This window comes from Drosophila serrata, unplaced genomic scaffold (assembly GCF_035046125.1).
Source record: "Drosophila serrata isolate PLE 108 unplaced genomic scaffold, ASM3504612v1 contig_217, whole genome shotgun sequence".
In the NCBI taxonomy this organism is placed as follows: Eukaryota; Metazoa; Arthropoda; class Insecta; order Diptera; family Drosophilidae; genus Drosophila; species Drosophila serrata.
In genome coordinates, this window is record NW_028257115.1 from 3,733,840 (window position 1) to 3,749,083 (window position 15,244).

The window sequence follows — 15,244 nt, forward strand, 5'->3', positions numbered from 1 at the left end:
CTCCCTCGAGTTGTGACTGTGGGAGGACATCCCTTCCACAAAATCGCCCGCAAAAACCCCCAACAGAGAGATCTACGCATTTTGTTTGTTGTTTGTTCCAATGCTAACCCTTAAGTGCATCTTTTTATGGTAATTTCAAGAGCACTCCCCACCTCAAAGCTGTCTGCATGTCCTGCCATCATCTGCATCCTCGTGCCCTGCTCCTTGGCTCCATGGCTCCTTGGCAATAATTAATGTTCGAAAATGCATCGTTTATGCGGCATAATGCATTTTCGTTTTCATTCTCGTTTTCATCTGCCCTGTGTGTGTATATACATACATCCATGTGTCTCAAAAGGCTTTTGAGCCGCGTGCACTTTTGCTTGGGCAGCTCCTCAAGGATCCACTCCACTTGTAGCACATGTTGCCCATTGTCGAGGCAGATCGGAGGAAGCCATGGCTTTTGCCTTTTTTGGGGGTTCAGTTTGCCGCCACTGAGCTGTAATTAAATTTTTCGCTTTCATAATTTCATGCAATTTCAGCAACTCGAGCAGGAAACTGATTTGGTTTTGCAGCGCGTCAAGGTTTTTTAATTGCATTTCACTCGACTGTGAGTGAGATGTTGTTTCTGGGAAAGGCAGAAATAAAGCTACCAATTTGCATTACTCCATTGGGTATTACAATTACAAAATGCTCGGAAATTTGCTGTAACTCTGGGAGATTCTCTGATGCCAAATAAGCCAAGCACAGCATGTGTGAAAGGGTTCAATAAAAATCTATCCCACTGGGTTAAAGGAATTTCACAGAAAATCTAATTCAAAGAGGGTGAAATTGTGATGGAAATTAATAGAATGCTCAGTTTTTAATGTACAAATTTAAGCTTTAAGCATATACAAACTTGAAACCAGAAATTTGCAATTTGCTAATGCAATAATTAACATTTTTCAGCAGTTGTGCAGCTTGAAATCATTTAAATAAACACAATTATTTTGCATTTTGCTTTAACATTTGGGTTCATATAATTATGCAATTTCTGCAGCCAGAGCTTAAAAGAGTGTGAATATTTTTTAATTGCATTTCAGAGACCGGAGGCTTTAATAAAAACTAATTAACATTTAAATGTAGAGTTTATTTAGCTTAAAATAACATTTATTTTATAGAAATATTTAATGAACTTCTTTGTAGAGGAACCCATCATAAGATATTAATTTAAAATCTTTCAAATTAAAATACAAATACATAATTAAATTTCACAACTCTTCCCCAATTATATGCATTTTCCTCAGCTTTAGATCTTCAGGGTATAAATATTTCTTAATTACATTTCAGCAGGAAACCGAGGTATCTCCTCGGATATAACCAATTTATAAAATTGTATTTGATCTCAAACAATCTTGCTGGCCACTAAGCCAATCGCAGCATGTGCGTGTGTGTGTGTGGTCTAAGCAAGGACTATCCACCGAGCTTAAGGAATTTGCTAGAAAATCCTCCCAAAGTAAACAAAAAAAAAACCCCCCTGCAGAAAATAGAAATTTGCTCATGACTAACCCCCAAAAATAACTGAACCCAAGGAGATGGGAGAAACCTGGCATAATTATGGTCGTATTCCGCCAGTTGTGCAGCATGCACAAAAATATATATAAATACATATACAATAAATGTGTGCGCCACAGGATACAGGAACCCGCGGAGTGACTGAGATAGCTAGAGTAAAATTTTATAGGGAAGAAAGGAAAAAATAAAATAAAAACAATCACAATTCACAATTCTGTAGGGTGTCGAAGTGCTCCAGGCACGCGACCGGCAACCAACGTTCATTTGTGTGTGTTTGTAGCTGTGCTAATGTCCCTTGGCAAGGACTGCGAATTGGTCTGGTGCACATTCGGTGCCATGTCATACATACAGCGGCATGTGCGGCATGGAAATCACAATGCAACCACCAAAGTCCACAATCCGATCCTGAATCCCAGTCCGAACCCCTCTCGATGAACGAGCACTACCAGGAGAGGCAGCTAGCGAAGCCTAAAATTTAGCCAGGTGCATTTTGAAACACCAAAACACAAAACACGAGCGGCTCATAGCACACAGCACCACTATGCCGGAGTCAAGGGTGGCAGGGGTTTACAGTGAAGATTGGGTAAAATGAACGAAAATTATGGAGAAAGTATGTACGAAAAAATTGAAAAATATTAAATTGAATATATATAATTATGATATCTAAAGAGAATTTCTAAACTATGATTCTTAAGATTTTATTTCATGGGAATGCGATTTAATTGTTCAAATAGGGAAATAGGGTAGCAGGGGTTTACGGTGAAGATTGGGTAAAAGGAACGACAACTATGAAGAAAGTATGTACGAAAAAATTGAAAAATATTTAAATTTAATAAATATAATTATGATCTCTGAAGAGAATTTCTCAACTATGATTTCTAAGATTTTATTTCGTCGGAATGTTATTAAATTGTTCAAATAGGGAAATAGGGTGGCAGGGGTTTGCAGTAAAAATTGGGTAAAAGAAACGAAAATTAAAGAGAATTTATATAAGGAAAAATTGGAAATTGTGGAATTTAATATATATAATTCGAATCTCTAAAGAGATTATAGTATTTACACTACTCTTAACTATGACTCCTAAGATATTATATCATGCGAAAGTGATTTATTTGTTCATCAATATAAAGCACTTTAAATATTTTCAATACAAACATCATAAAATGTATAAAAATCAGGTTTGTGTTAAAGTTATTTATTATATATAAAATATATACAAATACTAACATTTTTAAGGTTTCACAAACCATTCTAACTGATCATAAACTTAGCTCTATCTAAGAATATTCACTGTACTCGACTATAAAGCAGAGCTCAAGCGTGGCGCGATTTTGATCCTTTTCGGGTCTGAGGCTGTTGCTGATTTCGGAATAGGGTTTTTTATTTTTATTTTATATATATTTTTGTAAAACGCTGCGCTCTTAGGGGTGGCAAAGTGCACCCAAAAAGGGGAATGGGTAAGGGTTTGGGTTCGGGGTTCGGGGTTCGGAGTTTCTCCGCTCGCATATCCGCATGTCAGTCACAGTGCATGAATGTCTAGGGAGGGTTCGCTTATAGCGGCGGCGAAATATAAAATATTTCCCTTTTTTTAACCCTTGGCTCACTTATCAGACTATATATGCATATAAAATTCCAATTGGACGCGTTCACCGCAAAAGGACGAGAGGGCAAGGAGTTGGAGGTGGTGGCGGAATTCTCCCTTTTTTCGCGTTTTTATTCCTAAGCCATGGCCAAGATCCTGTGCAGGATTCCCCCTCAAGCTGGGATGCACAGAACGAAAATAAAACCACTTCCTTACATTAACTATAAATGTAAGATAGATAGAGATATTACTTTAAATAATAAAAAATAGCGATAGTATCACTTTAAATATTAAATATATCAGTTATGTTAGTTTATATACTCAGAATAATATAAATATAAGATAGATAACTTCATTGGGAATATTAAAATGATTGAACTAATTAATTCAATGAAAAATACAGTAAACTTCTCAATTTATGCTTTTGTTATAGATATTTAAGTATTTATAAATCAATAAGGTTAACCGGGTTAAATAGTTTAAAAAATCGTAGAATACTAAATAAGAACTTATACATTAAAAGGGTTAAAATGATATAAGGTTTAAGGGTTAAGGTTTACAAAGTTTAATGCTTAAAAAATCCTAGAATACTAAATCAGAACCTTAAAAGTTTCTCTGCATTTTCAGCTTCCCTTAAATACCCCTATGCATATAATATTTATATTTCCCTTTCTCTCAGTGCATCGCTTTGCTGCTGTGTGAAAATTGCACGACTTGCGCTTCTGCTTTTGACAATGGCCTCACATTAACTAGTTTCCGTTGCACTCGCAGGACCATTGGCAGTGCCAGTGCCAATCCCAAACCCAATCCCAGTCCAAGGCCCACTTTTAATGAGTAACTGTGCACGAAGGCAATGCGAAACTGGGGAACTTCATTACAAAAGCACCCCATTCGCAGAAGGACTGCTAGGACTGCAGCCACCTCTCCTGGGCCGCTTCCTGTTTGGTTTGTTTCAATTAAATCGCATGTGCGAGCTGTGACGATGAGTCGCTGGCAGGCAGTATATATACCGGGGAAACAGGACACATTGCAGGACACATGGCTCATCTGTTACTTAATCATGGCATTGCCATGGATACGCGTACCTCGAATTGCGAGGGTGTTGTATGTATTTGTGCTCGACCTTTTTGAGCACGAAGAACCACTGATATTTATTGTTATTGCCCCGGGGGAGGAATGGAGGAATGGGATTCCCCTTGAAGGAAGGTTTCCCATCTTTTAAAGCCTTCGTGGGACACTGACTTGGTGGTATTTCTCAGGTTCCATTCAATCTGAAAGCTTTTGTCCTTTATTCATGTGAAAATGCATTTCATGATTGATTTATAGTTGCTTATGGCATAATAATTGGGGTATTCAGAGGGTAGCAACAAAAAAATATTCTTCCTCGTTATGATTAATGCTGATATTTTGATGTACATGAGCGATAAATAATTATTAATCAATCTAAGATTGGTAGTGTGTCAGCTGAATGTATATATGATTGGTTTAGAAATGTCTTAACTCTGTACGAAAATATATGGACCCTCTCCTTATAGAACCTTTGCTTTAAATTTAAACAGTTTTTGGTATGCACTTTCACTTTTACTGATATGTTTAACATTGATATTTATAATGCTGTTTAATATATAAATAGGATAGCATATATAAGTCACACTTTTCGTTCCAATATATACTCGTTTCCGTTCTTTTCGAGTTTAGATGATCATCCATTTCAGATATATCCTTTCTAGTAATACAGGTTATCTGAATAGTCATATGAGGGCACACCCCAAGTGGCATTGCTCCAGCCAAATTGATAGCGTATCAATGAATCCACACCATTTATATCCAAACCCACTCTCTGTAGTTCTCCAGTGATGGCCTTGCCCTGAGGTGAGGCTATGACCCTCTCATAAACTGGACGCAAGGCCACCAGACGACGCCAAAGTTCGGATAAAAGAGGACTCGTTTGGGTGGAACTGGGTTCCAGCAAAGAACGAATCAATTGCACGGGATAAATCTGCACAAACTCCTGCTGGAATCCCTGGATGCCGCTGACAATCTGTGACCAGTAGGGATACTTGTTGAAGATCTTAATCTCCAGTTCCAGGTACTCAAAGATCTTAGGAGAACCGCCGGACAAGATCAACTGTTGGGTGATCCATTGCTGCAACTGGCGTACCTCCGGCTGGTTTCCCACTTGACGGATGAATCGATAGGCCGGCAGGGAGTTAACAACTCTAATCAAGCCCTGGAACTCGGCATCGTTTAGCAAATAGGTCTGGACCAGTTTCTCGAGCTGATCCACTGGCACCTGGCGGATAACGCCCCTCAGTTCCAAGGCAAAGTTACTGGCTTGGGTTCCATTGGCAGAAAACACACGTATCGGAGCCAATTGTACAGCAGTGGAGCCCGGAAAAGCCACCAGGCAGCTAAGAGCCAATAGAGTTAAACCGTAGAACCGCATCCTGATCTGTGATCACTTCGAGAACTAGTTGGTAACTTCCATCCCATTGCCGCTTTTATAGGCAACACAGGTATGGTTGTTATCTGGATTCTGTTTGTGGCTTAGTCCGATAAGAGATTCTTCTTTGCTTTACAAAATCTGACGTGGCCCCAGGTGGGAACAGAAAAGATCCGGCGACAGATCTGTGTACACCGTCGCCAGGTGCCAAGATAATAGGAAGTCTATTTACGGCCCTTAGTCATTCCTTTCAGCCAGTCAAGACTTGGTTTACTTAGCCGGTAGCCGTTTATGGCCACACGTCTAAGTTTAAAGCCTAGAAAGAAGTACTGGGGAAAGTACTCTTCGGGAAAGAGTAATAATTTATATTTAATTTTAGAGAAATTAAACCAGATTTTGTATAGCCTTTCAGGGTATTAAAATTTTAGTCAGAAGCTTAAAACTCATCGAAAAAATCGTTTCCGACCCTATAAATCATATATATTCTTGATCAGCATCAAAAGATGAATCGATCTAAGCATGTCTGGAAGAAAACCAAATTTTAAAATTTTGTCCAAATTTTATAAGGGTTAGGGTTAAGGGTTTATAAAGGTTACATCGTTAAAATTTAAAAAAAAATGTAAAAATGTTTAAAATTTTTAAAAATTAAAGTAGAGTAAGCAGATTTATTGCCCTAATAAAAACTATCATGGGAATGTTTTCCGAATTGAAATTAAAGCTTTTTTGGCTTAGTTATGAGTTTTTAAATTTTTGATTTTCCTAAAAACTTGCCATACAAAAATAACGACTATTTTAAGCTTACTTATAATCGATTTTCGATTGAATCCTAATTCAATTGCTAATACCAGGGGTGTATAAACTACGGCATCCCAAAAGTTACTCTCCTTTTTGTTATAATTAAAAGAAATAAGGTAAGGATCTTTATTACACTTATTAATATTGTTTCAATAAACTTTAGAAATATTTAAATTATGAATAAGATATCGTCTTGAAAGTGTTATAGTTTATATTAGAAAATTAAATACTTTCTAATAATTAATCACGAGAGCCCCCGAGTGATAAACTCATGAAGATGATGCCTCATTTTTAATTTTGGCAAATACTTAAAAGAAAATATAAACAAGCCAAAGAAAAATAAGATAGCAAAGTATAAACAATTTCATTCATATTTCCGTAAGCAAAAAAAATAAGATGAGAGAGATGCAATTCATTATTTAACTCAGGTAAATTCTCCATGAAAACAAAAGATTTGCCACAGATTTCAGTACACGTACTTGAGATAATAGAAATAAAATGTAAATATTTTAAGCAAACATTTTCCAACTATCCGAAGCTGACTTTACAGTCAATAAATCGCGTTGTGTTTATATGAAAATGTTGTGGCTTTAGTGGAACTATATTCAGAAAAGGTATTGTAGTGAGTTAAATAAAAAATAATTAAAACTAACTAATAACATTTAAAAAAATACCAATACCAATTCTACTTTAAACTGATGATGATAATGTTATGAATAAATGAAATATTAGAAGTCTATATTAGAAGACACTTATCTTTATTTTTTTAAACAAAATCTCTTGCATATTTAACAAATATGATTGATTGATTAACAAATAAACTATGACAATGAAAACATTGAATATTTCATCAAACAATGAACCCAAATGAACTCCTAAGAGACTTCATTGTTAACAATTTTCTTCGAAAAATATATCTACAAAACATCAAAGGCAAATCAAACCCAGCAAATCTCCATCTCAGATCTCTATTGTAAATTTCCCAGGACTCCATTTGGTCAAGTGCACAGTTTGGGCATGCAAATGGACAGATGGGCTTTTGGTAATTAGGGAGTTGTTAGTTTATATAGTATTAGTTCCTACACCCGATCGCATATCCGGTCCATTCGACATTAGTTCCACTCGAGGAGAGTTCCATTGGAATGTCACATGCACACGCAGATGCGGAGCTAATTAGGATTGGCCTAGACACGCCTCTCGTCCAAAAACAAAAGGTGGAAATTCCAATTGAGCAGGAAACCGACAGATTTGCTATATAATTTGGAAAATATTATCAAAATTCTAGGGAGTCTGTGTACGCCAGAGAATCCGCAGAGATGCAGAGGGCGAAGCCACCCCATAAAGATATTGAAAACTGGGAGGTTTTAGGGGGAGATTTAGGGTGATTCTCGCTTCAGGGGGTTGATTTTTAGTTTAGTTCGACAGAGCATAAGCATTTTTTTTTGGCCAGGGGCGATCGCATGTTTGGTTATCGGAATGAGAAGGGGAGTTGGGTTGCTTTTTTCTTTCAACGACCAAAGGCAGCTGCAAAAAAATATATATCTACATATATATCGACTATATATATATATATAAAGGTATGGCAAATAAACCCCCTTTTTGGCAGTGCTTGATAAATCATGTGTAAAGGTATTTTGATGCCCGATTTTTGCTAGATTTTTATTTTATACATCTCTCTCTTATATTGGTTTGGTGGCAGATGCAGCTGCTGCTGGAAAAGCGAATGAAAAACCTGGACAGAATGTTGCCATGCAACATCACATATATATAAAAAAAACAAAGCTGCTTGCAGACGACAGGACGAAGGAAAATATTTCGTTTTTAATTGATTTGGCATGCTTCAATTTAACGCTTCGCTGCCACTTCCTCTTTTGCATGCAAGTCCTGCACGTGTCCTTCGGTTCCTTGCATATTGCAACTCTTTATTCTTTAGTTTTTCTATAATTTTTGAATATATTTTGTAAAACTCCAGAGCAGGCACTTCCGCTTCATGACATGCCAATATGAGTCAGAGAGTCCTGTGAAGGAAAACCCGAAAAAAGGGAATCCGATTCGAGGTCTTTTGCGATACTATAGCCACAGGTATGTCTTGGGGTTATATTCCTTGCCATTTACATTTATTTTTTCCCCCTTCCTGAACTTGGCACGCGTCAAAATCGAGAAGGGCGAGAAGTCAGTGAGTATTTTTTTAAGGGTTGTTGGTTGGGTTTCTTTTCAGTTTTTTCTTATAAGAAGCATTCCTACGCCGGAAGAAGCAAAGCAACACGTTCAAGACATTGTTGAGTCACCACTAAAATTATTATTGTTCATTTTTCCCCCTCTTGTCCTGTGCCGGCATTTATTTCATTTTATACGAAGGACGAAGACCTTCCCTTGTTTGTGGCAGGAGGATCATCGTTCTTATCGGCGGCGCCTTCTTCTATAGCTTGTCCTTTTCGAGGTTCCTTTTCATTCATTCATTCGGGGTTTCCTTTCATTCATTCGTCGTCACTTAATTGAGATGCGAAGGAGTAGGGAGAGCGGAAAAGGACTCCTCGCCAAGGAGTGAAGGGAAACCAGAATGAGCCCATAAAAGGGGCAATTCCTTTTGGGCTGGTAAGTGCCAATTGTAGGTTTCACTTTAGGCTACAAATTGAAACGCCCCTCTTTTGCCAGGACCTCTTCCCCTCTTTCTTGGCTCTCTTGGTCCTTTGTTTACCTTTTCTCGGTCTGCCTGGTTGTGTTTTTTTTTTTCTTCTTTCCCTGCTCTCCGGGGGAAGCCATTAAATTGATTATAAGACATCGTTGAAATGTGTGTAAACTGCTTGGTGTCTCAGACATTCTGTCGCCGAGGGAAGTCCCCTTATTGTCTCCGTCACCGTCTCGGTTTCTCAGTTTCTCGGAGTTCCTGTTTCTCTGTCCACAAGGATGTGTGCATTTCCTAGGGCGTGGCATAATTGAGTGAAGTCGAAACTGAGAAATTCAACTAATTAGAGGGGCAGAACGAGGAAAAAATATAGGTGTTAAGGGGACCATTTGAAATGGTAATGGGTTCACCTCGAGGGGTTAATGAAGCTAAGAAGAAAAAGGTGTGTTCCTGAGGTGGTTACCAGGGGATTCCCCCTTCTTAAAGTCAACTGAAAACCACAGCTTATAACGGCATTGTTCTTGGGGTTAATGGTCGCAAAAGGGAATCAAGGTGCCAATAAAAAGGATCTTTGTGAGGGATTTATTTTTTGGGAAAACATTGAAGGGTTCAAGATTTTGTAAAGAATGAAAACAGTTCCTTTGAAAAAAAAAAGGTAAGTACCTTATAATTTATAAAGCTGTTAAGAGATTAATGAAGAAAACATTGATGTTAAATGGAAGGATTAATTTTAGGAAAGTGCTAAATGCTTTTTTTTATAATATGTGAAAGGTTGAAGGGATTATTAAATTAAATATTTAATAATTTACCAAGCTGCTTAGAGGTGAATAAGCCAAAATGGACTTTAAATATAAAGATTTACTACAAAAGAGTGAACAAATCGAAATATTTTATTATAAACAAAGATATATGTAGAGTGATTTAAGATCATACTATATTTTATAGATATTTTTATAACAAATGGAGCTGGATTTATAGTTTATTTTCTCCCTACTTAGGAAGTAATGAAGTAAAGCAAAAACCCATTAAACTCCAGCTGCAAAGGCAATGAACTTAACTCTGGTTACCAAGGCGTACCTATAATTATGTTTCAAAAAGAAACAATTTACTATTTCCAAATCAAAATGGTCAGGGTCTATAGCTATGACTTTTCCCCCCATCCTCACACATCCTGTTTAGTCCTGAAAAGTCAGCAGCTGCTATATTCGAACCTTTATCGCAATCACTGATAAATGTAGTGGTTACAACCCAGAAATCTGTCGAGAGCTGCCTGTTTACGGCTCGTTGGCCAGGACACACACGTGTGTGCAAGGCATATAGAATATATTAGCATATAGAATATATATAGAAATGCATAACATAAATGTATGAATAGGGAAAGCTCCCTCTATGCCTATTAGGAAAGACACAAAAGCAAACAGCGCAGGCGCAACCTGGGGTTCGAAACTGGGTTGGGCACGTTCCAGGCGGGGAATGGAAACGGGAAAGGACAACCCCCTCTGGCTTAGATAACTGCACACACACGCATAGCGAAGGACCAGCTGCTTTGCCAAAAACGAGTTTATCCTTATCCCGAATTTATGCAGGACTTCAGGACTCGGCACTCGCGTGCCGTCAGTCCGGTTCCCTCCCCTTATTTTTTTCATTTTTCTGAGCTCATTTCGTTGCTCATAAATAACAATGCAATGATCCCCAGGTATTTTTCACGTGTTTGGCACGTTTCACTCGATTTTCCGGTTCTCGATTCTCCGCTAATCCCCTTGCCGAAGAGAAGGTCGCTGGCAGAGGCACGCGTCCCCTTTGATAAATTGTGCTTTAAAGCAAAAGGGGGGTACTGACTGTGTTCCTCCTGGGTCCTGGTTCCTGGTTTCTAGAGCAAAAGCCTTGACAAATGGCCAAAACAACTCTGGCGGACAGCCCACTACGATTGCTATGAAGAAGACGAACAATTGTCTGCCTTATTGCTCGAATAAATCTTCATCGTCTGGCTCTCCTCTTGGTTTATTTATCAAGGTGGAGCAATTACATTAAGTCAGCCATGGTTATCCGACCGAACAAGGGACCAATATCGCAGCTGGGCATGCATCGCCTCAAAGGAAGTCCAGGTCGTTTTGGGGAAAACCCCCCAATGGAGGGGGAGAGGCAAAGACACTTATGCAATGCATGAAGAACTCCCAAAGGTCACTGGTTGGGTGAAAGCTGGGAAAGCTGATCAGGGAATTGGAGCAGCAGTCACGAAGGTGAAACTTAAGCATTAATAATTTATAGAACAATATTAATGGAATGAAAAGAAACATACTTAATGATTCAATAATGTTATGACCATAATTATTTGCTTTCCCTAACTATAAAACACAACTTTCTTTAGGTTTATAAAATTAAGCAATTATGCTCCCTTTTAAAATATTTTAGGATATTTAAATTTCTGTTAGAAGCATAAAACGCATCGAAGAAGTAATTTCCAAACCCTATAAATCATATATATTCTTGATCAGCATCATCAGCTGAATCGATTTGGCCATCTCCGGCACAAAAAACTTTTTTTTTTTTAATTTTTTCTAAATTTTATAAGGGGTGACATGGTTAAAATGATCAAAAAAGTGCAAAAAAGTTCAATTTTTTATAAGCTTAAATTGAGTATGCAGATTTATTAACCTAATAAAAACTAGCGCAAAACTGCTTTCCGAATTGAATTTAATGATTTTTTGACCAAGTTATGATTAATTTTTGATTCAATGGATTGACCGAATTCCCATACACACTTATATTTCCCTTACAGGGTATTATAATTTTAGTCAGAAGCTTGTTACACGCGAAGGAGTCATTTCTGACTCTATAAAACATATATATTCTTGATCAGCATAAAAAGCTAAATCAATCTAGGCATGTTTGGGAAAAAAAATTTTTTTTTAATTTTTTCAAATTTTTATAAGGGGTTTTATCGTTAAAATTCAAAAAAAAATTGCAAAAATTTTGAAATCTTTATTTTATTTTATTTAGTATACAAATTTGCTATTCTCTTAAAAACTAGCAGGGAAAAGCTTTCCGAATTGAAATTAAAGTACTTCTGACTTAGTTACGCCTTTTTTAAACTTTGATTTGTCATAAAATTTGCATATAAAAATAGCAATTATTTTTAGCTTTGCTATGATCGATTTCCCATTCAATCATATAATTCAATTACAAATTGCAGCAGTAAAATTACAGTTTCATAAAGCTTCTCTTATATTTATTGTTTTCTCTTGACAAGTTGCGTCCAAAAAAAGGTAAACAAACGCCGCGGCGTTTTCCCTCTTCCCAAATGTCATACTAGACAACCACAAGAGAGGATCGCATCTCTTAAGTGACTCTCCCGCTCTTAAGATCAACTCTGCAGGACGAATACAAAAGAAAACGGAGAAGGAAAAAAATCCGCGCTCGCGAAATCCGCGCGAAACCCGCGAAAATCGAGGATAAGCGAAAAAATGGTAATAGTGTTGTCTCACTCACCCCTTCACAATGCTTATTGCTGCAGCTCGCAACGGCGTATTAGTGTGCAAAATAAGCACACACACACAGACAAAAGAAGAAAAATCTTCTAATTTAGTTATTGCCACAAAGTTAAGGCATTTTCTTTAACCGCTCAGGAATGGCGATACTTTTTAACATTAGTTGCAGTTGCACATTACGAAATATCAACGAAAATAGCCACGAAACAGGCACACAAACGCGGTTTGGTTTAGGAAAATTACCGACAGCGTCCCGGCAGCCCTCACTTTACTTAGACTTTTCACTGTGGGGCACACGCTGTTTTTCCGAACTTTCCACACTTGCCACTGGGTTTTCCACTGCAGTTTTTCATAGTCTAGTACCTTTTCACTGCCGCAGTGATCTTTTACACACGGATTTGTTTTTTTCTTCAGAGGTTTAGTTTTTTGCCGCCGTTTCGGTCGGCGGCTTTGGAGCTACTGACTGCCATCGGGAGAGGCGGAGATGATGAGCGATTTTGGCGAGAGAGAGGGGACATGGCAATGCCGTCACTATTAACTGGACACTCTTAAATAATTTTAAGTGTTGACCTTGTAGAACTTCTTCTATATAATGTGAAGGATTCATTTCCGACCGTATAAATCATATATATTCTTGATCAGCATCGACAGCCGAAGCGATCTGGCCTTCTTAGACGGAAAACTAATTTTACCATTTTTTTTTTAATTTATAAGGGGTTACATCGTCAAAATGTTTAAAAATTGCGGAAATTAAATTTTTTTTTTTAATTTTTAATTGAGTACCCAGATTTATTATCCTTATAAAAACCAACATAGGAAAGCTTTCCGAATTAAAATTGATGCTTTTTTGGCTTAGTTGTGAGTTTTTTTTTAACTTTAATTTGTCTAAGAAATTTCTATAAAAAACTAGCTGTACCCTGCCACGTTTCTCTGTGGCATATTGTGGTTGAACGCATAAGAAATAAGTCAAACAAAAAATAATCATTTTCAAATTAATTTAATTCTGTAATACTTGTTGGTATACAATATTCTTTGTTTCTCCATTCTCCGCGTAAATATAAAGACTTTTTGGTTTTCCGACTCGTGAACACGCAACATATAATTTTCCGTGTGAAAAACAATCTTCATCCAAATCCAGACCACACAACTCCAGAGATTGACCTTGAGCTTTATTTATGGTCATTGCAAACGCCAAACGAATGGGAAACTGCAATCTCTTGAACTGCAACGGTGTATCTGTCGGGATCATAGGAATCCTAGGAATGAGGACATCTTCACCTTTGAAAGGACCAGTTATGATCGTTGCTTCTACTATGTTGTTCATCAATTTCTTGACTGCGAGTCGCGTACCGTTGCAGAGTTTCGGCTGATTTATATTCCGGAGCATGTAATCGGCACACCTATTTTTAATTTCAATATGTGTGGTGGCATTCCAGGCAGATCAAGTGAGTTTAGAAATTCGGTAGGGTAATTAACTGCTTCATCTGCCTCCACAACGGTATCTATAGACTTATATGTAATTTCGTCAGTTTCTATGCTTTTTTGGATTACATGATTGAGCTGGTAGAAATCTTTGTTCTTGGCAGCGAGAATCGCTCGTCCACTGAGCCAATCCTGATTCCTATAATTTATTCGGATATTGGGGAACACTTTTTGGATAAGTTCTTCCTTCGATGTAACTAAATTACAGAAATTCCCGAGCAATACTATTTTTCTCGACGTCTCATTGACTGGCAGCTTTCCGTTCCCAATGTCCAGTAGCTGTCGTGAGAATACGTCGGCTGAGTCATCGTTCTGTAACTGGACACGCATATTCGTCTTCAACTGTAATGTACGTACATGTTTCCACAATATAGAATATTTCAGGCAAGCATTTATCTCGTCAGCTGGTGTCGATCGGGAAATCACAGGCAACGTTTGTCTGAAATCCCCTGCGAGCAATATTAACGCGTTCCCATGCATTGCTCTCAGCCGCTCAGTCTCTCGGATGGAGGCCCGTTCTTCGTCAGTCATATTCGTAATCTTACGTCTTTTTGCTTCTGTATTGCGAATACAACGACTTTTTTGGTGGCATGACTTCGTTTCTTACTGAACCTGAACAAAAAATATAATTTGTATCTCCAATTTCTTCTTTCAATATGTTTTTAATGTTTGACAGGAAATGCTTTGACTTGCCTGTAGAGGGCGCAGTAGTAGGGGCACGGGGAAACGCTAAAAAAATAGATATATTCGCAACCGCAGATAAGCTATCAACATCAAAAGTAGTCAATAACCGAGCTGGAACCTCAACGCATGTTCTCTAAAAATTTGGGCTTAAACGGTTCAGAACTTTTCAAGTTTCTTCTTTCAATATGTTTTGAATGTTTGACAGGAAATGCTTCGATTCAGCTGGCTGCCTGTAGATGGCGCAGCAGTAGGGGCACTTGGAAACGCTAAAAAAATAGATATATTCGCAACCGCAGATAAGCTATCAACATCAAAAGTAGTCAATAACCGAGCTGGAACCTCAACGCATGTTGTGTAAAAATTTGGGCTTAAACGGTTTAGAACTTTTCGAGTCTATGAAGGATGTAGACACGAACAGAGCATTTTTATATATATAGATAGTAATTATTTTTAACTTAGCTAGGATCGATTTCCGATTTGGTCCTATAATTCAAATGCAAACTTCAGAGTTATATACAAAAATATATAATAGATTTAAATATGATACAAAATAAATACATTTTTATCCGCTTTATTTTAGTTTTATAATAAAATTATTTAGAAAATCAATG

General features: G+C 37.5%; 1 protein-coding gene across 1 annotated transcript; it reads right to left on the bottom strand.

Annotated features, from left to right (window-relative positions):
* Window positions 1-4,674: 4,674 nt before the first annotated feature.
* mat (materazzi) lies at window positions 4,675-5,599 on the bottom strand. The gene has a single exon (XM_020945847.2). It carries the CDS (start codon window positions 5,559-5,561, stop codon window positions 4,842-4,844), a length of 720 nt encoding a protein of 239 aa, XP_020801506.1. The 5' UTR covers window positions 5,562-5,599; the 3' UTR covers window positions 4,675-4,841.
* Between the last annotated feature and the right edge of the window lie 9,645 nt (window positions 5,600-15,244).